Source organism: Mytilus galloprovincialis, chromosome 2 (genome assembly GCF_965363235.1).
Source record: "Mytilus galloprovincialis chromosome 2, xbMytGall1.hap1.1, whole genome shotgun sequence".
NCBI lineage: Eukaryota > Metazoa > Mollusca > Bivalvia > Mytilida > Mytilidae > Mytilus > Mytilus galloprovincialis.
In genome coordinates, this window is record NC_134839.1 from 114,856,409 (window position 1) to 114,881,648 (window position 25,240).

The 25,240-nt window shown below is 30.9% G+C and overlaps 1 protein-coding gene and 1 long non-coding RNA gene across 5 annotated transcripts in view; both read left to right on the forward strand.

Moving 5' to 3' along the window:
- LOC143065501 (uncharacterized) lies at positions 1-4,914 on the forward strand. Its single transcript, XR_012975488.1, has 2 exons — positions 1-56; positions 4,708-4,914. It is a non-coding gene; the product is annotated as an uncharacterized LOC143065501 (long non-coding RNA).
- Positions 1-25,240, forward strand: part of LOC143065495 (ATP-binding cassette sub-family B member 6-like) — a 45,955-nt gene that overhangs the window by 14,918 nt on the left and 5,797 nt on the right. For 3 of the 4 annotated variants that reach the window (XM_076239084.1, XM_076239085.1, XM_076239086.1), the window contains exons 3-17: positions 8,635-8,927; positions 14,057-14,189; positions 15,018-15,201; positions 15,848-15,964; positions 17,029-17,131; positions 17,694-17,783; positions 19,095-19,216; positions 19,504-19,613; positions 21,689-21,754; positions 22,297-22,511; positions 22,991-23,054; positions 23,458-23,543; positions 23,894-23,951; positions 24,535-24,639; positions 25,055-25,229. In XM_076239084.1, the coding sequence (XP_076095199.1) occupies positions 8,635-8,927; positions 14,057-14,189; positions 15,018-15,201; positions 15,848-15,964; positions 17,029-17,131; positions 17,694-17,783; positions 19,095-19,216; positions 19,504-19,613; positions 21,689-21,754; positions 22,297-22,511; positions 22,991-23,054; positions 23,458-23,543; positions 23,894-23,951; positions 24,535-24,639; positions 25,055-25,229 (1,921 nt within the window). Of the gene's footprint in view, positions 1-6,330; positions 6,406-8,634; positions 8,928-14,056; positions 14,190-15,017; positions 15,202-15,847; positions 15,965-17,028; positions 17,132-17,693; positions 17,784-19,094; positions 19,217-19,503; positions 19,614-21,688; positions 21,755-22,296; positions 22,512-22,990; positions 23,055-23,457; positions 23,544-23,893; positions 23,952-24,534; positions 24,640-25,054; positions 25,230-25,240 lie in introns of those variants that run through there. The other variant, XM_076239087.1, reaches the window with a different exon arrangement.

The following is a 25,240-nucleotide window of genomic DNA, read 5'->3' on the forward strand; positions in this document are numbered from 1 at the left end:
TTATGTGCATATGAGCACAGAGGAGCAGTAGTCAATGAATAATTTTGTGATGAGAGGTATGTTTATATTAAAATGATGCCTAGTTTATTTGATAATTTTGCTCTCTTGTCAAACTCGGTAAATCATGGACATGTAGTTTCCAAGATTTATTTTAAAATTTGAGGTCATAGAGTTCCAAGTTTTGATTCTTGTTGTGGGCAAGTTTGAAAATTGTCCATGTTAACAGTTAGAAGTGACAAATTTTTTTTTTTTACAAAACCATAAACAATTTAACTTAGATTTAACCCTTTCCTCCATGGAATTTTTTTTTTACAAACTTGATTCGCATAGGATTTTTTCAATAAAAAAAAAATCATCAGGTTTAAAGTATTAATGCATTGTAAAAACGAACATTTCATCAATGAAATTCAAGTCAGATATTCTCCTGAATATCCTTTTCATATTGGATACAATTTTTTTAAAGTCTTTTTTAATATGCAGACATTTTGTAGTCAATGCGTTTCAACTGAGGTACTACACAGGCGTCAAAAGGCGTCATTATGGAGTAAAGGGGTGGGGTCAAAAAGCGTCATTATGGAGGAAACGGTTAACCTCAAACTAATTAAAACAGAAAATGTTTTAGTTCTAATCTATAGCGTTATGCCCTTTATATACAGAGAAAAAAGTCCCATAAAATCTAACTTGAGGAAAACTCAAAAGTGGCATTTTATATTTCCTTTGGAAATTAACATTGGAAGGGGAGATAACTCCGCAAAAATGAGTCCTTTTTTGGTCAGTTTTTGGTTGATTTTCTTGAAATTTATGTAAAGGCTTAAGCACGATACTTTTATGGAGTTATAAGTTTGTATTTGACTAAATTATATAATCATGATAATCTCCTGCTCATGAAATGTACAAAACCGAAGTGTTACAGGTATTATTTTTTTTTGGTGCATTTTTCATTAAAGAAATTGCAAATTTGAAGCTTTGAGACCATTTTGAAAAAATAATGTGAATATTTGGTATTGTTTATATCTGTATATTATATTCTTTCAGCATCTTACTTGTCTAAAGAAACTTTAAACCACAAAATGAAGAATACGTGCTTAATTATTTTTATCAAATTTGAGATTCTTAATTACATTTTGTGTACCTTGACACCAAGCAATAGGTATGGGCTTTGCTCATTGTTGAAGGCCATACAGTGACCTATAGTTGTTTTTGTCTGTGTCATTTTGGTCTTTTGTGGATAGTTGTCTCATTGGCAATCATACCACATCTTCTTTTTTATAATAACTTATGGTAAAGTGATTAATATTGTGCAATTGTAGTTATAATATAGGGATATTGCATGAATATTGTCATGAGTAAAATTTATATTGCACGAGCTTTGAGTGCAATTTTTGTTCTACAAGGGACAATATTTCCCAATATTCATGCAATAATTTTGAAGATGTATTGCACTGGTGCAATATTATAGGGTTATTGCATGAATATTGGGGAATATTGTCCCGAGTTGAATTTTATATTGCATAAGCTTGCGAGTGCAATATATGTTCTACGAGGGACAATATACCCCAATATTCATGCAATAACCCTTTTATTGTATAGCAATATAATATTTGAAAGTAAAAAATTGGTTTAAACTAAGAGTTTGTCATTGATAATGTCATGATTTTTTGAAGATTTTTGCACTAGTGCAATATTATCAGATTATTACATGGCATTTTTCATATCGCATGTATTATCAGCCCTAGGTTCAATATCAGCCCAAGAGCCGCATGGCTCGAGGGCTGATATTGACCGAGGGCTGATAATACATGCGATATGAAAAATGACATGTTATGATCTTTTTATCATATGCTTCAACAGTAGAGAAAAATAACAGATTCATATATTGATCCTTCTACGTGGTTCCCAAAAAGATCTTGAAAGAGTAAAAAGTTCACGGACGTCGGACCCAAAATTTGATACATTCAATAAGAAATCTTTCTATCATATGCCTCAACAGAGAGAAAAAAAAAACCAACATTTTAATATGGACGAATCGACAAAAAAATAATTCAACAATATACATGATGAAAATTGTTTGGAAAAGTCAACTTTTTTTAAAGTAACTTTCTAAATTATGTTTCAGAAAAACTTAAAAAATGCATTTATTTAATATTTTTTTTTAATTTAATTTAATTATTTTACACAATATACTTTCCAGTATTCATATAATTGTTTTGTACACTACTTTGTAATGTTTTTCACTGAAAACGTAGCATTAAGGTGTATTTTCCGGAATTTGCCGAGTATCACCGGAATACCATGTGATAACGTTACGGAAAGGCATGTGATAACAATCGAAGCATGTGATAAACTTTTCATATCAGCCCGCTAAGCACCAATTCGAAAAATATAGAAAATACTTTAATTTAATGCTATTATCATACGGTAAAAATCATATGTTATTAAGTCTAAGTATATGATAATAGAATTTATTGCACGCTAACTTTTAGTTATTTTCTGTGGGAAATATTATATTGCTATGCAATAATAGAATTTATTGCACACTAACTTTTGGTTACTTTCTGTAGGAAATATTATATTGCTACATGTATGCAAAAATTCTTATAATTAGTGCTTCACTTAAATGTTGACAAGTTTCTTACTCCTTGATACAGGTCCTAATTTGGATTGTAAATAAATATTTGACATATTATATGTTTCTGAATAAATGAAGTCAAAGAACTTGCAATTGGTTACACAGCTACTTTTGCATCTATGTACTATTTCTGAACCAAAAAATATGTAGTACTGTAGCTTCGGAGGTGACGGCATCAACAATGTATTAGTTTGTGATTAGGTCTAGTTTATGGTGAACCACATGTGATAGGATAATCATATTTGGTATGCAGTTGTATAAGCATTGGCACATCTCATTTCCATGGAGATTATTTGGCCCTGCCTTCTCAGTCATGGTCTATTGACTTCGAAACTTTTGCTCATACATGTCAGTCTTCACGATGAACTTTTAAATCTACAGGCCCTGAGCTCAATTTTTGAAAATTTTGAGTTAGATTCTGTTGGCCTGTAGATGATTTTTACAGGCCAGAGAGCAATTTTACAAGTCTGGGCTGCCTGGGCTGCCACTCAGCGTGAAGACTGACATGTATTAGTTTGTGATTAGGTCTAGTTTATGGGGAACCACAAGTGGTAAGTCAATGATATTTGGTATGCAGTTGTATAAGCATTGGTATATCTCATTTCCATGGAGATAATTTGGCTCCGCCCCCTTAGTCATGGTCTATTGACTTTGTAATTTTTTCTAAGTTATCATGTATTAGTTTGTGATTAGATCAGTTCAAGGGGAACCATTAGTGGTTGGACAATGTTAATTGGTATTCAGTTGTATAAGCATTGGCACATCTCATTTCCATGGAGAATATTTGGCCTCGCCCCCTCAGTCACAGTCTAATGACTTTGAAACTTATCTTAGTTTACATGTATTAGTTTGTGATTAGATCAGTTTAAGATAAACTGCTTATGTTTAGTCAATAATATTTGGTATGCAAATTTATTGGCATTTGCAAGTATTGTTTCCATGGAGATTATATAGCCCCACCCCCTCATCATGGTTCATTGACTGTGAAACTGTTACATAGTTTACACATTAATGTTTGTAATTAGGTTTGGGAACGACTTATACGTGTACCGTACCTAAATGTTACAATAATTTTTAAGTAAAGAAAGTTATGATACTTAATATCAAAAGTAAATGTCCAGTACTACAGATTTTAAATACAGAAACATTACCTATGCAAAAGTAGCAGTTTATATGAATTCAAGAATTGAATCTACATGTATATTCAATTAAAGATTTCTTGCTGTTGTGCAATACACTGGGCTGTTGCGCAATAATTGGTTAATCTGTTGTCAGACTGCAAACAAACAATAATTTCTCATTGTCACATGTATATCAGAAATTTATAAAAAGAAAACTAAAAGGAGGTTTTCTTAATAGCTATAAATCGGTCTTCAAAGTTTAACGAAATTTTAAGGATACATGTATTTCCAAAAACTTGAAAGTCACCCCTTTTCTTATGACATGTATGAAGAAAATCTTATAACTCAGAAACTGACAAACTTAAATTTATAAAAATCAAATGGGAGCTTACAACAAAAAATATGAACAATTTAACTAAGTTTCATGATATTCAGCATTTTTATGTCCCACTCAACGAAGTTTTGGGGGGTATAATGTTTTTGACCTGTCTGTCGGACGTCAAGTCCTGTTTCTTGTCATCACAACTGTTCTCAAACCACACAACAGAATTTCATGAAATCTTTTTAGATAATAAGGACATACAATGTTTCAAGTTTAATTGTACATGTACAGTGTTGCTTATTTTTCTCACTTTCTGATTCAATGCATGCATTAAGCCTTACTCTGCTCGCCTCCTTCTGCTCCATACACACACACTTGAGATGTCAGAAATTCAGACTATCATAGCATTTACATTACAAACTTACCTAGTCAGACTGGCCAATATTATGTTTTGATAAGTTAACGTTGTTATTTAGAAAACATAAAATATTTGCCACTGGACATTCAAATAAGCAAAAAAAAAACCAACCCGTTAATGATTTTGCATTAACAGAATGAATTTGCAAACATATAACAATTAGCTTATGTAATTCATGGAAGTTCGATTTATATTCTTTATGAATATTTTATTTCAGTTACCATCACAGTGAACATGGTGAAGAATAACCAATACCATGAATACAGGACACAGAAGACTACCTCACAAACTTGGGAATTTTACAAAAAATAGAACGTTTAAATTTACAAAGAAGACATTTATTTTGACATTCATAGACTTGGAAAGTAGAGAAATTATAATGTGAATATAAATCCTTGGAAATAAAATTTTGAACTTTGAAGAAGATTGAAGATTATGTTTGTTCTAAGAAAGTTTGAAGAAAAAGGATACATTCAAAACTGTAAAAAGGAAACATAACAGTATTCTCAATTTATACTCTTGAGATCAATTACTCTTGATATATAATTAAAAGGACTTATAAAAGTAAGGACATTTGGTTGAATTGCCAATGAGAAAAATATCCACCAGAGTTCACATGATGTGATAGTGAGCTATTATAGGTATCCATATGTCCTCCAACAATGAAAAAAATGAACTATATAGTGTGTTGTGAAAGGGTTTGGACATGACAAATAGAGAAAACTAAGAGCCTTATTTTATCAAGTTAATACATGAAAGCAAAATATGAACCAAAGACCACCACTGAAATACTTCTGATTATTGTTGATTTACTCTTGAAATATCATGTAAAATGTTTAAAAAGATATCATCAATATTCAACTTGTTAAACAACAAGTCACTGTATGACAGAAAGTTCTTTGACAAAATCCTTGTATGTGTATTGCATCAGAATATTTTTTTTAGATAGAACAGTAGGAGACTATATACATGATATAAGGAAATGCAAATAAAAAGTATCATCACCTTAAAAAAAAGTATAGCATTTTATCATTGACAGTTCCATCAAAAGTTTCAGCAATACAATGCAACTGTTACATAAAAATCAAACTATACTATACACTATAATAAGTGTGTTATATATACTACAATAAGTGTGTTATATACTATAATATATATATATTATAATGCATAATTATAATAGACGTTATACGTCCGTGGTACAAAACATCCGTATTACGTCCGTGGTACTAAACATCCGTAATACGGACGTGGTACTAAATATCCGTATTACGGACGTTTTACGGACGTTTTACGTCCGTGGTACTATTCGTCCGTAGACGTGCCGTATAATACGGACGTTTTACGGATTTTTTACGGACGTAAAACGTCCGTAGCTATTTTACCTGTGTAATATTCCACACCAATAGATACAAACACCAGTAAGGAACATTAGGATTCACATGTCAGGTAATATTTCACACCATTAGGATTCACATTTCAGGTAATATTCCACACCAATAGATAGAAACACCAGGAAAGGAACATTAGGATTCATATTTCAGGTAATATTCCACACAATAGATAGAAACACCAGGAAAGGAACATTAGGATTCATATTTCAGGTAATATTCCACACAATAGATAGAAACACCAGGAAAGGAACATTAGGATTCACATGTCAGGTAATATTCCACACCCATAGATATAAACACCAGGAAAGGAACATTAGGATTCATATTTCAGGTAATATTCCACACCATTAGGATTCACATTTCAGGTAATATTCCACACCAATAGATACAAACACCAGGAAAGGAACATTAGGATTCACATGTCAGGTAATATTTCACACCATTAGGATTCACATTTCAGGTAATATTCCACACCAATAGATAGAAACACCAGGAAAGGAACATTAGGATTCATATTTCAGGTAATATTCCACACAATAAAAACAAACACCAGGAAAGGAACATTAGGATTCACATGTCAGGTAATATTTCCAGGGCCGTAACTACATTGAGGCAAATGAGGCAAATGCCTCATGTTGGAAATTTTCAAAAAAAAAAAAAAAAAAAAACTGAAACAGGATTGTCTTCATATCAACCTGAATTATTTTCACGAAGTGTCTTGCAAGTCTCTCTGTTGTCTCCCGTGCATGTTTTTCGAGATCCATGTTTCTATTTTACTTTTAGTTTTCAGAGTTGATGGTCTATTGTTTGTACTTCTGTGTCCCGGGTTTGTCTTTTGTTCATTTATTGTTCTACTTTATAACTCTAGTCTGCACAGTGTTGATTTTCATTCGTAAACTGTGGTTTTGCCATGTTGCATGTCCACCGATGTCCAGACATTGTACGTGAAACTATTTTAAGAATATACGATGCTACTGGACATCAAAAAAATGTCGTTTCTGCATGGAGAATTGAACTTGATATCAAAGAATACAAAAGTGGCTCTTTTTTGTAGATGAAACTAGATAGCTGACATGGTTTAGATTAAAGTAAGACCACAAATTTCCCGGTATCAAATCATCTTTAAAAAAAGTCAATTTATTGCTATATGGCCTTTTACATTGAAGGATTAAACTTGCATGAAGTCGTGTTTAGACTCTTAAACAGAAAAAAAGAATATGGAGTAAACGTGCACAGGACCTTATCTCACACGAAGTCAATGCATAGAAAAAATACAAATGATCAATGGCCAAAGTTTTTTTCCCCTATTCTTCATCTTGATAGATGATGGAGGGTCTTCAACAATAAAAGAATCATTAATACCATAAAACAAGGTCAAGATGGTCCTTAGTGTCGACTTAAGCAGTACTAGTACTTAAAATATAATACTGCACTGTCACTCTATTCAATCTAGCCATAAAAAAATCACCAAAGTCTGAATTAAGCACAATACAAGACAAGACAAGAACAGACAGACATAATGATTATGAGAATTTCGGTTTTTGCTTTATTCTACATATCGGTCTACTTTTAATGTTGTCCCCGTAAAACCTAAAAGTCTTAAATTACAATGAGTTTTTGCTTTGAGAACAGAATATTGTCAAAAGAAATAGCTTAAAATTAATTGCGTTTCAATGTAAGTAAGAGTCCGGGAAACGCTCAGAATGCACGATCTTGCGTTATTTTTCTCAGAGCTTCTGGGGGCCTTGAGCGGCCCGGAGACCCCACGCAAATTTTTTTTCACCTCGCTACGCTCGGCGAATATATTTTGCCTCAATATTATAAGAGGCTAGTTACGGCCCTGATTTCACACCATTAGGATTCACATTTCAGGTAATATTCCACACCAATAGATAGAAATACCAGGAAAGGAACATCAGGATTCATATTTCAGGTAATATTCCACACAATAGATAGAAACACCAGGAAAGGAACATTAGGATTCACATGTCAGGTAATATTCCACACCAATAGATACAAACACCAGGAAAGGAACATTAGGATTCACGTTTAAGGTAATATTCCACACCAATAGACAAAAACACCAGGAAAGGAACATTAGGATTCACGTTTAAGGTAATATTCCACACCAATAGACAAAAACACCAGGAAAGGAACATTAGGATTCATATTTCAGGATGAATGATTGGACAGAATATTCCTATCTTTCAGATACACATGACAAACTACATCGAACATGAAAGGGACAAAAATTTGGATTCACATTTCAGTTGTAAAAATATTTAAACATGCACATGAAATGTTCCATTCCAATAGACATGTTAGATACAAGCATGACAAAGAAATGGTAATTTAGATTCACGTTTCACTGTTAAAACATGATTAAAAATATATACAGAAAATTTTTCCACTGAGTCAATAGAAAAACTGGAGAAGGAACAGTTTATTTATATTTTAGACATAGCAGTTTAAAAAAAAAGTATAAAAATAAAAGCCTAATGATGATTACATGAGGGCATTTTGATTTTGTTCTAGTTCAGAAAAATGATCTTATCCAAAACTTATGATGAAAAGGGGTATATCTCAAGATTTTCCAAATGACAAACAAGTATAGGAGGACTAAAATTGTATGCTAGCACTCTTCCTTCCAAGGGGTGATTTATAACATTTTTTATACTGTCTGAACTGGAAACATGTGACCCAGCTATTTTTTCATGCTATGGTACATGTATATTGTATTTGTTTTTCAGGTTTTATTTACATTGGTCTTAGCTACAGAACCAGTTATTCATGCAGTTCTACAAGACACAGCCATTTATCCTCAGAAAGTTTATGGCTATCAGATACTAACAATGATAGCTTTGTTCTTAGCCTGGTCTGGATCAATTAGACTCTTGTTTCTGGAGAGGAACAAAGCTTTGCCGACCATCCCCACAAGAGGCCATGGATTAGTTCTACTGATGTTGTGGACTCTTGCTCTCATTAAGGAGCACCTCCCCTTGATCTCATGGTGGAGCAACAGATACTGGTGGAATATCAAAGGGTGTGTATATCTATTCATCAGTAACTACATGTATTGTAATGAATTTAATTTTTTTTTTTTTTTTTTTTTTTATGAAATACAGATATTCTGTATTATGTTCTTCTCATATATGTTATGATGGTATGATACTAAACCCCTAACGGGAAGGATTGTGCCTGATGTTCATATGATGAAATCATAATCTTTCAGTCAGTTTAATTGAAGTCTGGAGCTGGCATGTCAGTTAACTGCTAGTAGTCTGTTGTTATTTATGTATTATTGTCATTTTGTTTATTTTCTTTGGTTACATCTTCTGACATCAGACTCGGACTTCTCTTGAACTGAATTTTAATGTGCGTATTGTTATGCGTTTACTTTTCTACATTGGCTAGAGGTATAGGGGGAGGGTTGAGATCTCACAAACATGTTTAACCCCGCCGCATTTTTGCACCTGTCCCAAGTCAGGAGCCTCTGGCCTTTGTTAGTCTTGTATTATTTTAATTTTAGTTTCTTGTGTACAATTTGGAAATTAGTATGGTGTTCATTATCACTGAACTAGGGAAGTAACTATAAGATGTGATGATAAAGTTTGGTTTGATTCAAATTTGAGACGGGAAACGAGAAAACGGGACAGATTTCGAAAATTTTTTATGCGTTCACATAGTACATCTGCTGAACATAAATATAAGCAACAAAGGAACAAAGTTAATAATTTAAAAAAGCAAGCTAAAAAGCATTTTTACGCGACTATTAACGAGAATTTGGATGAACATAAAGTTGCAAACTGTAAACAGTATTGGAAGACCATCAATATGCTAATTAAAAGCGACAGACCAACTCATGATATTCCTCCGCTAAGAGACCCGGATCATAACTTTAACCTTGCGTATGAAGGAACAGAAAAGTCTGAGATTTTAAATAAATATTTTTGTTCTATTTCTAATATAAATGATGCTAATAAAAATTTACCGGAATTTGATGATCGCTGTCATGATTTTCTTTCGCAGATAATTGTTAGTGAACAAGATGTACTTGATATTATTTCCACGCTTGATCCAAATAAAGCGGTAGGACCAGATATTGTTAGCAACAGAATGTTACTTGCCGTTAGAAATGAAATTTCAAAACCATTATGTTTACTTTTTAATAAATCACTTCATGAGAGAGTATTTCCCGATCAATGGAAAATTGCATATGTTATTCCCTTATTCAAAAGTGGTGACAAATCACTTCCTTCTAACTACAGGCCTGTCTCCTTATTGTCATGTGTGAGTAAATTATTAGAAAAAATTGTTTTCAAAAATATTTTTAACCATTTACATGAAAATAAACTGTTGTATAAGTATCAATCTGGATTTATTCCAGGATATTCCACTACGCACCAATTAATTGAACTTTACAACAAAATTTTATTGGCGCTAAATGATAAGCTAGTTACTAGCATTACATTTGCAGATATAAGTAAAGCTTTTGATACGGTTTGGATTAAGGCTTTACTATACAAACTTGAAAAATATGGTATAAAGGGAGACTTGCTGTGTTGGTTAAAAAGCTACCTATGTAGCCGATCTCAGAAAGTTGTCTTAAAAGATTCACTTTCAAAATTTGGAAAATTAAACGCCGGTGTGCCTCAGGGTTCGGTATTAGGACCGTTATTGTTTTTGATATATATTAATGATATAGCTGATGGTTTTTCTGGATTTGGGAGGCTTTTTGCAGATGACACTTCAATAGGTCATACTGCTCCTAATGAATCGATCTTAAGAAATTTAATCAGCACAGATCTTGTTTATTTAAATGCGTGGTCAAACAGATGGCTAGTGAAGTTTAACCCAAATAAAACAGATATTATGATATTCAGTATGAAAACTATACAAAGTAATTTTTCTTTTGATTTTGATGGCACTACATTAGAGCCAGTTCATACGCATAAACATCTTGGTGTCATATTTAGTAGTGATTGTAAATGGAGTAAACATGTTGATAAGCTGATAGAAAAAACTTCGAAGCAGCTTAATGTTTTACGAAAACTAAAATTTAGACTTAAGAGGGAATATTTGGAAAAAATTTATATGACTTTTATTCGGCCAATTTTGGAGTATTCGTCAGAAGTATGGGATAACTGTGGACAAACAAATTCTGATCGGTTGGAAAATATCCAAATCGAGGCTGCTCGAATAGTTACGGGATTAACAAGTTACGCTAGCCGGAACAGTATCTATTTGGAGACGGGATGGGAAAAATTAAGCGTCAGACGGGAGGTTAAAAAATTATCTATGTTTTATAAGATTATAAATAACCAAGCGCCAGATTATTTACACGATTTGGTTCCGGATTTTGTATCAGATATTTGTAATTATAATTTGCGTAACAGTCAAAATATTACTATTCCCGTAAATCGTTTATCAGCTTATCAACAGTCTTATTTTCCGTCATCTATTGCACTGTGGAACTCTTTAGACTTAAGTATAAGACATATTCCTACATTTTCCTTTTTTAAATTAAACTTGCACAAACTATACTATAGAAATAATAAATCTCCGAGATTTGGTTCTTTAGGAGATCGTTTGTATTCTGTTTTACACACAAGGCTGCGTAACAGATGTAGCGCACTGCGTGCTGACTTGTTCAAAGCAAATTTGATACAAAATGCATATTGTGCATGTGGTTTTATGAATGAAAATGTTGAACACTATCTATTATATTGTATTAATTTTTCAGCTCAGAGAAATCTGATGTTAAACGAAATTAATGTCTTAAATGTAAATATTACTATAGATTTATTATTATTTGGTGATCATGCTTTAAGTACTGAAAAAAATGATAATATTTGTTTATCTGTTCAAAGGTATATAAAAAATACCAAACGTTTTTCTCTGCATTGACAACCTTAATTCTGTTTACAACACATGTGATTAAAGATATTTCTATATACATGTAATGACAATAATCGAATGATCTTGGTGAATATTTACTGTTATGTTTTGTTATCAATAACGATTCAATGGATTTTAACGAAAGAATATAAGAATAAGTTTCAAATCTATAATTACCATTGTGCAGCATACATCCTTTTCGTAAACTTGGATTATATGTTAAGATCCCATGCTTTATCATGAGAAAAACACACACACTTATTTAAGTTATGTCCACAAGAACAAAATTTGCGCATAGGTAATTCCACTAACCATTCGGTGTGTTTGTGTCGTATTTATACAGTAAAAAGATGCACTCGATTAAAATCCATTGATTCGCTTCAAAAAGTTTCCTTTTGTTTTCATGTCTTTATTCTTAAACTATTTGTTAGTATGAAATTTTTGATGTGTTCATTAATTATTGTGTATATTTTGTTTTTGTTTTGGAGAAGACGTTACTAAGTTGTAAAACTTGTGTCTGATCCTTTTGTCATTTTAAACAATAAAATATGTTTAAATTTAAATTTAACTGAACTAGTATATATTTGTTTAGGGGCCAGTTGAAGGACGCCTCCGGGTGCGGGAATTTCTCACTACATTGAAGACCTGTTGGTGACCTTCTGCTGTTGTTTTTTTTTTTTTTTTTTTTTTCTATGGTCGGGTTGTTGTCACTTTGGCACATTCCCCATTTCCATTCTCAATTTTATTAAAAAATATTTTTTATGTACAATTGAAGAAAAAGCATAATTTCATAACTGCAAAGCAAGATTAAAATTATTCTTGTTGAGAAACTGTTGCTTTGCATTTATTTAATTGTTTCCTGTATGTTGTACTATATCAATATAAACTAAATGGCCCTAGTGGCCAATGCAAGTGGTCTATCACTAGCCTTTCCACACTGTGGATGTGAGTTTAAACCAAGCACATGGAGGTTCAAATCAAACGAAGGATATTGGTTATACACAAGAGCTTCAGATTCCACCCCTAGTAAAAACTGATCTCCACAATATAGTCAATAGTGCTGAAAGTGGAGTTTCAACAATCAACCAATCAATATAAACTAAGCATAGATGTGTGAATTAACAAAAGAAAGTAGCCTAACGAGTCAAGATATTAGAACCAAGAAAATCTTTTAGAAATATCTACTGTAATCATAACTGTTAAACATCTAAGTGCTCAAATGAATGGAAAACCGGGAAAGCATCCTGAACATTTCTTTTCTTATTTGTACCCGTACATATTAGTAATTTAAGGGGCATATGATACAGTTTTGATCCCGTATTTACATTTTGATAAAAATTTCCATATTGACTATTTTTTACCTGATTAAATCAAATATGTAATAAAAAATATACCTTCATGTGCTACTTTTTGAGTAAAATGAGGTCGAAATTTTGTATATTTGCTCAAAATTTGGATTTGTGGCCATGTTTTCCCTTTCGAAAGAAAGACATAACTTTTTTGTTTTAAAAGATAAACACAAATTGTTTTTTGTTAAATAATTTGTAATTTCTGTATTTAATAAGTATCCTAAAAACTTATACATTTTTTTATTCAGAAACAACTCATATTTATCAAATGTTCATGAATGTAGGAAAAAACATCATTTTTGAGGGACTGGATGGGGGGGTCAGTTATTCTGTAAATATTTAATTTTCACCCCTTTTTTCTCTAATCTTCAAAAAATTAGACCACCCATTTCTCTAATCTTCATTTTTTTGGCCCGTTATTCTCTAATCTTCATTTTTTAAGGGCATTATTCTTCAATCATTTAACCTCATCAAAACCCTAATTTTTTGCCTATATTTTTTATCAAATTTTAAAAAATTGCACTATTTACGTTTTCATGAAAATTGGCACACATAATCTTCTCGCGTAATCAAACCAAATGGACTTTTAAAAAAGAGGGGTCCATGAACTCGTTTTCAAGTAAAATAAGTTTGAAGGATAAAATCAGTTAAAAACTGGATCTTGTCCTGATAGGTCAAAGTTTGACGTTGTGAAAATAACAATTTACGTTAGCAACGTCATTACCTCCCCTGTAACTGTATCATATGCCCTCAACCACATTCAGGGTCAATTTTAAGATGGACATATTATTATACAAACAGCTGTTTGATACTTGCTTATTGTTATATCATTGACAGTAACCCAACATCTACGGTTATATCTATTGAATAGAACAATTCATTTTGAATAATTCCAATTTAAATGTATTTATATTATATCTTTCAGTGATTCCAACAAGATAGAGTTTGGATTATGGGTTGTCAGATATGTGTGTACTATGATTGTATTTATAATAGGACTTAAAGCACCTGGGTTACCAAGAAGTGTCCATCAGTTATTGGTCAATGATGAAGATGAGGTGAGCTTGATGTAAATCTGTATCAGTCAAAACAGACATATACAACTACAGTAAAACCTGGGACATACTCTGATAAATTCAATGTCCACCATGGTGGCCTTACATTTCTATCATTATACTATCTGTTGCTAAATTAGTACATAGGGTATTAACTATTATAGCCAATCAGGGTAAAGGGAATCCTGATTACATTTTAGTGATAAAATGAATAAGCTTTCAGGTAAAGCATCTCTGGTAAAAGACTGTGACAATGACATAAATTAAAAGAAATAGAATAATACAACTAGTTAAACATATAGCTTGATAAAAATATTAAAGTCAATTTTAGAAAAAAATATCTGCCAAGGAAGAGTTATAAAAATGCCTATTTTTAGTCCCTAGAGGTTGAATATCACAAAATATCAAAATTACACCTTCCATATGGTCACTAGACAGATAACTGGTATCAGTTAAAAATACATTTAATTTTTGTATATGTTATGCTTTCAAACTTTTATGTGGAAAGTGCAAAGACTGCCATATCTGCCTCATTTTCAGGTATTCTCTTTGATATTTAGTTCCTGTGTGTATAAGAAACATGTGAAAAATTATATGTTGCCCTCAAAATATTGTATGCGAAGGTGCTGTTTCAAGTTAAATAACTTTTTGCGTTATGGCTGTTTCTCATATTTAATTTAGCTGAAAACAATAAGTAATGATTAATTTAGCTTGTTAAGGATAATTATTGACACAAATTGTCATGGTCAAATATGTTTTTTTTATGTTTGCAGATTAGGGGTAATTATTATCACCGATCCCCATTGTCAAATATTTTTTGTTTTTTTGCAGGTTAGGGGTAATCAAGGCCAGGAATCAACATGGTCAAATGTGTTTAAGAAGTTAAAGATCATGATTCCTTATGTGTGGCCTAAAGGAAGTTTATGGCGACAGAGTCTAGTGATCTTATGCTTAGTATCACTCGGTATAGGCAGAGCTGTCAATGTTTTTGTTCCTATTTATAGCAAATATATAGGTAAGCATGTTAATTAGGTGTCTATTGATCATGTATTTGATATCTCTGGGTAGCAGCAGTGCTGACAATGTTTTTGGTCCTAGCTACACCTTTTGCCTAGATGTTAATTTAACCAGATAGGACAATTTTAAACTTCGTTTGCTTTATTAATACCCCTACAGAAACATTATTGATTGCTTATACTGCCTTTTTAGACTTGTATTAGCTGGCTTATTTATGTTTACATTACTAATAATCATGGTCATCATGATTACCCTAGGTTGTTTTTTTATTTCAGTTGTGAATGTTCAATATATAGTTCAATTATGCAATAAAATCATTGCCTTCAACATCTGGCAGTGTCCCTGTTTTTCACATTGAAATGTTTTCTTGAATGGTTGCTGAAAAACATGTTAGATCTAATACACAGAACTGATGTAATTCATATTCTTTACATGTAATTATTTTTATAGCTGATATTGTGTTAAATTAGCCATTTTACCAAAGCAGGAGGGCTATTAGTTATAGCAAGTTGTAAAGAGTATTACTTCGGATTGTAACAGTACAAGAATATAATTTTGAAAAGACTAATTATATTGGTATTTACTATTCAATAATTGTTGTCAAGTCATGCTCTAACTTAATTGGTATATTTTATATATTTCAGTTAACAGTTTAACAGTTGTTGTCCAGTCATCTGAGGATGCAGTAATAAAGGCTGGTCCAGAGTTTAGATGGGACTATATTCTTATTTATTGTGGTCTGAAGTTTTTATGTGGATCTGGTAGGTGATAAAATTAGGAAATTGAAATACTACTAATATAGAAACCATTAGATTTTACCTGATCAAACTATTTAAACACATTGTAAGTAGTAGACAGTATATCAACATATAGATGTGGTACAGATATGCCTTTTGAAATTAAGTTTACTTGTAAAAAAAAAGGAAATAAAATAAAATTGATGACCATAGATTGGTGTAATTCAAAACCGTAAAAGACAAAAGTAAATAGCCATATCTGATCATATCTGTTTACAAAATTAAATTAAAGTAACTTATTTTAGCCTTACAATTAATATGCATCGTTTTTTTTTTCTTTTTATTGTTTTTTTTCTGACCCCTTTGGTTTTGTTATGTCAATAACTATGATAAATGTACTTTGTATAGAATGACATTAGATAGTATATCATACCATTGTGGACATGTCAATGACATTAGATAGTATATCATACCATTGTGGACATGTCAATGACATTAGATAGTATATCATACCATTGTGGACATGTCAATGACATTAGATAGTATATCATACCATTGTGGACATGTCAATGACATTAGATAGTATATCATACCATTGTGGACATGTCAATGACATTAGATAGTATATCATACCATTGTGGACATGTCAATGACATTAGATAGTATATCATACCATTGTGGACATGTCAATGACATTAGATAGTATATCATACCATTGTGGATATGTCAATGACATTAGATAGTATATCATACCATTGTGGACATGTCAATGACATTAGATAGTATATCATACCATTGTGGACATGTTAATTATATGTTTCATACATGTGGTTAGTTAACAATTATTTTATATGTTTCATACATGTGGTTAGTTAACAATTATTTTATATGTTTCATACATGTGGTTAGTTAACAATTATTTTATATGTTTCATACATGTGGTTAGTTAACAATTATTTTATATGTTTCATACATGTGGTTAGTTAACAATTATTTTATATGTTTCATACATGTGGTTAGTTAACAACTGTGAAGTAGGTCAATTAAATTTGTCTTATACTTGCATTTTATTTTTTTATTTTTTTTAGCAACCTCAGGGTTTTTAACAAATATGAGGTCGTTTTTCTGGATACCTGTTCAACAGTACACTACCAGAAGAATCTCTGTGAAATTGTTCAGTCACTTACACAAGTATGTTCAACTTAAATATACTTATCTCTGCATAATTTATGATATTAAAAATCTTACAAAAAAGTTAATTCTTCACTTTTCTCAATAGTTTACTTGTGGATTCAATATAATTCATGGGATACTAATTTTCGTAGAGTTCTTTGATATAGTTAACCACAAATTTTCATGTAAAATAAATAAGGAACACATGAACATTTTCTATAGATTTGAATGCAGACTGGCAAAACTTTGAATTCTAATATCCAGTAAGATATAAATCATCCACAATCCAAGAAAATTGATATCCATGAAAATGAATGCATCCACAGTAAGTAAAATGACTGAACATATTTTAAGGAATATTTAACATAATAATTTGTAGTTGATTAAAATCTTATCTCTACATTACATTTGATAGTATACCAATTTAATTTTAAGTTCAACATTATACTAACCAGTTACAATTTTTTTTATTTAAATATTTTCTCTGTTAGGAGTGACTAATGATAGTAGTTAATAAAGTATTCATAACTGTCATCTTTGTCTGATGCCTTTTAATATATTATGCAAATTTAATTTCCAGTTTGTCATTAAGATGGCATTTATCAAGGAAAACAGGAGAAGTATTACGAGTGATGGACAGAGGTACTACAAGTATGAACAGTCTTCTAAGGTGAGAATATATATATATATATATAAGTGTCTAAGAATGTAACTTTAATATGCATCAGCTACATACTCTTGAACCTGATGGACTTAATGAGAGGGATGAAAAACAGTTCTACCCAAAACCAAAGGAATAAATCATGAATTTCATTCTATTTAACTAAAACAACTATTTGTTAAGATTTAAAAATTGTTATGTACAATAAACGACAAAAATATGTTTTATGTAGACCATCAATCAATATGTAAAACTTTTACACGAACTTTGTGTAGCTCAAGCTACAAAGATATTTTTTTGTCATGCATCCGATTTCACCAAGATAGATGCACACGCCCGATGAAGCTAATTTGTTAAGCGAAATATTGCGTGAATAATATATAAAATATAACAACTAATTTTATAACACTCATTAGTGTGTTAAAGTTAAATTCTTAGACACTTATATAATTTAATTTAGTAACTGCATCAGTTTATTTACAAACTGATCCACACCTAGATAGATTGACTGTTGATTGTTGCTATTTTTAGCAACTATTATATATATATATATATATATATATATATATATATATATATATATATATATATATATATATATATATAGGAGAGACCATCAACAAAGCAACAGCTGTCAACATCAATATAAAAAAGAAGATGTGGTATGATTGTCAATGAGACAACTCTCCACAAGAGACCAAAATAACACAGAAATTAACAACTATAGGTCAACGTACGGCCTTCAACAATGAGCAACGTCCATACCGCATAGTCAGCTATAAAAGGCCCCGAAATGACAAACACTTCTAATGAGAAAACTAACAGCCTAATTTATGTACAAAAATTGAATGAAAAACAAATATGTAACACATAAACAAACGACAACCACTGAAGTACAGGCTGCTGACTTGGGACAGGCACATACTTCCAGAATTTGGTGGGGTTAAACATGTTAGCAGGATCCCAACCCTCCTCCTAACCTGGACAGTGGTATAACAGTACATCATAAGAACAAACTATAAAAAAGTGTCAATACCTTTCTATAATCTGAAGAGACCTATGAATGTTATGACTGATTAAGAACAATGATTGAAGAAGATTGTCATTGTTTGGTTAGACCATGTTGTTATAAAACCAATTGTTACATCCAGGTCATTTGTACTCTATTGTCATTGTTTGGTTAGACCATGATTTTATAAAACAAATTCTTACATCCAGGTCATTTGTACTCTATGTTGTCTCATAGGTAATCATACTACTTTTTATAATTAAGTTGTGCCTGATAATTGAATTTAGTGATAATATTTTTTCTACTTTCAGCTATGTTTTGTTCAACATTTTACCAACTATAATTGATATTACAATTGCTGTGGTATATTTTGTAACTGCCTTCAACTATATCTTTGGACTCCTTGTATTTCTATGTATGGCTATGTATTTAGGTATGTACACTAAGAAACATATAAACAATAATTACCCAAATTTGTATTACAACAGATGGATTGTGAGTTTGATTTATAGAATGAAATATTTTATAATCAAAAGTTACATCTTTTTAAGAAGTTCAATATTTTCATTTTTTTTATGTGGGTTATTAGTTAAAATCAGCTAATTAACAGTATTTCTATATTATCATGATTATAAGCAAATATTTTGCACACAATTATAATCCAATATGTAACATGAGTTTATGAAGTTAATACATGTATGCATCTTTGTAAATTAACAGGTCTTACAATATCGATAACCGAATGGAGAACTAAATATCGAAGAGAAATGAATTTAATGGACAATCAAAGAAATACAAAGGCTGTAGACTCCTTACTCAACTTTGAAACAGTAAGACATAATATATCAGTTTCTTTATAACTGATAACTTGAGAAATAAAAAAAGCTTTAAAACTGGGCATACATTTGTTCTCGTATAAATTACAGATTTATAACTCACCTTTGAAATAACAAGGCAATAAACTTCAAAAGAAAAGATTATGTAAATGATATGATTACAAATAAGCACTGTGCACAAAACCAAAAACAAAGGAACAGTGTTTTATTGCTGTTCTTCATCCCAAAGTCAGGTTGATGGAACAAAAAAACGTCACTTTAGTTAAACACATCTCAGATAACTTTAGTCAGAGGAAGAAAAACGTCACTTTAGTTATTAAAACACATCTCGGATAACTTTAGTCAGAGGAAGAAAAACGTCACTTTAGTTATTAAAACACATCTCGGATAACTTTAGTCAGAGGAAGAAAAACGTCACTTTAGTTATTAAAACACATCTCAGATAACTTTAGTCAGAGGAAGAAAAACGTCACTTTAGTTATTAAAACACATCTCGGATAACTTTAGTCAGAGGAAGAAAAACGTCACTTTAGTTATTAAAACACATCTCGGATAACTTTAGTCAGAGGAAGAAAAACGTCACTTTAGTTATTAAAACACATCTCAGATAACTTTAGTCAGAGGAAGAAAAACGTCACTTTAGTTATTAAAACACATCTCGGATAACTTTAGTCAGAGGGAGAAAAACGTCACTTTAGTTATTAAAACACATCTCGGATAACTTTAGTCAGAGGAAGAAAAACGTCACTTTAGTTATTAAAACACATCTCGGATAACTTTAGTCAGAGGGAGAAAAACGTCACTTTAGTTATTAAAACACATCTCGGATAACTTTAGTCAGAGGAAGAAAAACGTCACTTTAGTTATTAAAACACATCTCGGATAACTTTAGTCAGAGGGAGAAAAACGTCACTTTAGTTATTAAAACACATCTCGGATAACTTTAGTCAGAGGAAGAAAAACGTCACTTTAGTTATTAAAACACATCTCGGATAACTTTAGTCAGAGGGAGAAAAACGTCACTTTAGTTATTAAAACACATCTCGGATAACTTTAGTCAGAGGGAGAAAAACGTCACTTTAGTTATTAAAACACATCTCGGATAACTTTAGTCAGAGGAAGAAAAACGTCACTTTAGTTATTAAAACACATCTCGGATAACTTTAGTCAGAGGAAGAAAAACGTCACTTTAGTTATTAAAACACATCTCGGATAACTTTAGTCAGAGGAAGAAAAACGTCACTTTAGTTATTAAAACACATCTCAGATAACTTTAGTCAGAGGAAGAAAAACGTCACTTTAGTTATTAAAACACATCTCGGATAACTTTAGTCAGAGGGAGAAAAACGTCACTTTAGTTATTAAAACACATCTCGGATAACTTTAGTCAGAGGAAGAAAAACGTCACTTTAGTTATTAAAACACATCTCGGATAACTTTAGTCAGAGGAAGAAAAACGTCACTTTAGTTATTAAAACACATCTCGGATAACTTTAGTCAGAGGAAGAAAAACGTCACTTTAGTTATTAAAACACATCTCGGATAACTTTAGTCAGAGGGAGAAAAACGTCACTTTAGTTATTAAAACACATCTCAGATAACTTTAGTCAGAGGAAGAAAAACGTCACTTTAGTTATTAAAACACATCTCGGATAACTTTAGTCAGAGGGAGAAAAACGTCACTTTAGTTATTAAAACACATCTCAGATAACTTTAGTCAGAGGGAGAAAAACGTCACTTTAGTTATTAAAACACATCTCGGATAACTTTAGTCAGAGGGAGAAAAACGTCACTTTAGTTATTAAAACACATCTCAGATAACTTTAGTCAGAGGAAGATATAAACTAGAAAACTAAGGACAAAATCAATGCTTATGGAATCAATTGAATCAATCAATTGGTTATTATAGTAAATGGAAGGGAAAATGGGGTATATATCAGTGAAACTACAACACAAACATCCAAACAAACAAACTAGCAATAAGATATATGTAGAGACATAAAGTCCACAATTTCATTTATTGTACTTTTATATGGAATGGGATGACTAAATTTTTCTTCTTTTTTTAGGTAAAATATTATGGAGCCTCAGAGTTTGAAACAAACAGATATGATGATGCCATACTGAAATATCAAGTAAGTTCATTAATAATAACAATGGATTGATTAGAATAAATAATTGATATTTACCTAAGATTTACAGGAATTCTGATTTGAGAATTCAATTATCAATGATTTATTTTACATGGCACTAACATAACAACCTTACTAGAATTGGCAAGTTATGAAAACATTCAATTTAACTTGGTTGAAAAAAGATAAATGGTGACTGCTGTAATTGTATTTCCATATCAATGTCATAGGTGTTAATGTGTAGATGGTAATGGATGAAATGACAGGTACCACTATATGTTACATAGAAACAAGGATGTAAACATTGGTACCACTATATGTTACTTAGAAACAAGGATGTAAACAAATAATTGATAAGAGGGTAAAACACTTCAAATTATTAACAAAAGTAGGTGAATTTACAGTCAGTATTTTTTTTAAAATGACTAAGATATCTTATTTTTATTTTGAAATGTTATTATGGCATATTTATGAAAATAGAATTTTCCACAATAAATATTTACTTCAAAGAATACTAAGCCTAAACTTTTTTTGTTTTTTTACAGAAAGCAGAATGGAAATCAATGGCCACATTAAACGTGTTAAATACACTACAGAACCTTGTGATAACCATGTCTACTGTAGCAGGCTGTCTACTGTGTGCCTGGGCCGTGGTCCATAGTCTCAGTAACCTACATCTAACTGTTGGGGACTATGTCTTGTTTGGTACTTATCTCATGCAACTGTATGGACCTTTAAATTGGTTGGGAACATATTACAGGTCTGTATTTGTTTTATAAACCATATGAATGGAATTATTCTGTGATCTGTTTTAAAAGACGATGCAGGGTTTATATGTAAGGGACAGCAACCCAATGGCAGGGAGAAGCAATCTACCACATTTATTTTTCTAAAACCTTTGTCTATGCATTCATTAGAATTTCTGTACCTTTGTCACTACCTACTGATTTAAGAAAAAAAGTATATTTAATGAATTCTAGCTTAATTTTTAAACTAGGATTTAATGGCAATTGTCACAAGGTATCAGACTTTAAACAAATGATAAGATAAGATGTATATTTAAGCTTGCTTCTTATCTACTGTATCTTAGGCGCATGTGAAGGAATTATTTATAAATATGCCTTGGATCTATTGTTATTCATGCTGTGTGTGTATTTTCCTTTCATTGTATGATTTGTACTTTTTAATATCTTATTTATATTTGTGATAAATATCTGACATTTAGTCTTCTTTTATCAGAATGATACAGCAGTCTTTCGTTGACATGGAAAACATGTTTGATCTTCTTGATGAAGGCCAAGAGGTAATAAGCTACTACTATTCTATTGAAAATAAAATAAAATTAAACTACATCAATTGAACACTTTTTAAACTTCAGAATTTCTTTTAACAAAAATGGGAAATTTGATACTGTTCAAGCTTTCTCAACGTGACATTTTTTTAATGTATTTTTTAATTGATACAGTGAAATCAGCTTGATATTCAAGTTGTCATCATGTTATTTAATAAAACTTTAATGTAACTAAACATACACCACATGGATAAGCAAAAGTAACAATAAGGTATTGTTCACGAAAAAGATTCTAAAGCTGTGACATTTAGGAACATGTTTCTGAAGGATTTACTTGTTTTTCCTCTTCGTTGATCAAGTTCATAGCTTTGTTCCTATTTAAGCATGTTGTAAAGTTAACATTTTCCAATTCCAGGTGAAAGATATTAAAGATGCAATGGATATTGTTTTGAAAAATGGAGAAATACAGTTTAAAAATGTTGACTTCTATTATGATCCAAGGTAATTATAAGAACAAAGTAACCTGTAGATCTGACCATTTTTGTTTTAATACATTAAGTCTTAAGATTTATTAACAGTTTAACAAATAAGTGAAGTATAAATTGTGATTTTATCTGCATGAACTAGTTTATTTAGTTCTGTACCCTCGCTTTACTTTTCTCTCTCTCTCATCTGATTTACAAAAAAATACAAACATGGAAATAAAAATTAGAAAAAATAACCAAGTTTGAAAACAGACCTTTTATCCATTAAAAAAAATGGTTACATAAACAAAATACTAGATTAATCAAAGACGGTTTAGGTGTCATAATTGTATCTTGTTAATATTTTAACTTATATTTACTTTTCAGTAAACAGATTTTGAAGAGTATAAATTTTACAGTCCCTGCTGGTCAGACCTATGCTCTGGTAAGATAAAGTTGTGAATACAAAAGGGAGACAATTTGTGTGAATACTTGGAGCTCATATATATAAATTAAAATGTTTTTGTTCAATAAAGAACTCCCTTTAAAGTAATATTTAATTTAGCAATTTCATCAGTGTTTCAAACAGATTTATTATATTGTGTATGTTTGAGCTTGCCAGTTTCTCAGCACAAAACCTCTGAAAAAAATTGGATTTTAATCAGTACATGTATAATATGTAATGTGTAAAAGTTTAAAAATATTTAGGACAAGACAAGTGAAGGTTAGAGTCTGGGATAGTTTTTTTAATTGAGTGTTTACTACAAACATGTGGATGTAGAGATACATTAGTTATCTTAGCACTCGAAAAAATGTAAATATGTTTAGAATACAGTAAGTTATCTTTATACAGGTTCTGAAAATACATTTTATAGATGTGAATAAGTATTTTTATGTATTTGCCTCAGGATGGCTCTAACTCAATATTTGACAATCAAAAATATATAAAAGCTATAATATTAGAAAGACCTAAATGATCGAAATATTTGATTGTATGTAATTTATTGAAGATTATTTGATTGTTTCAGGTTGGTCACTCTGGAAGTGGTAAGAGTACAATTATACGGTTGTTATTCAGATTTTATGATGTCACTGGTGGTCAGATTATTATAGATGATCAGGATATATCCAAGGTAGATATAATACAAGAATTGATGTTTAAAGAATAGTTTGCTTGTCACAGCATTTATTAAAAGTTACAAGAATATATGTAAAAAAAAAATAGGCCATAGGTTCAAAACAAAAGATTGATAAATTATATGCTATTTATATTAAACAAAAAGTCCTAACAAACATAAACATGATAAATACTGAATCAAAAAAAAAAATTTGCATTGACTGGAAAAAAAAGAGAAAAAATTTAGAAAGATTTTGGATTACAGATTACTAAATGAATTACACTGAATGTTAGGCAAACTGCAACAATCAATCTAATTTATTGAGGAAATCATCCTTTATCTTAAAAATAGAGGGATATTATTGAAGAGAAGGAAAGGTAGAGGTAAAATATTATCAAGACTTAAGAATTAAATGTATTTTACATTCCAGGTGAAACAAGAATCATTACGACAACAGATAGGTGTGGTACCACAAGATACAGTTTTATTTAACGATGATATACGTTACAATATACGATATTCTAAGTTTACAGCAACTGACGAAGAAGTAGACAATGCAGCTGATGTGGCTGATATACATCAGAGAATTCTAACCTTTCCTAAAAGTAAGTAGAGG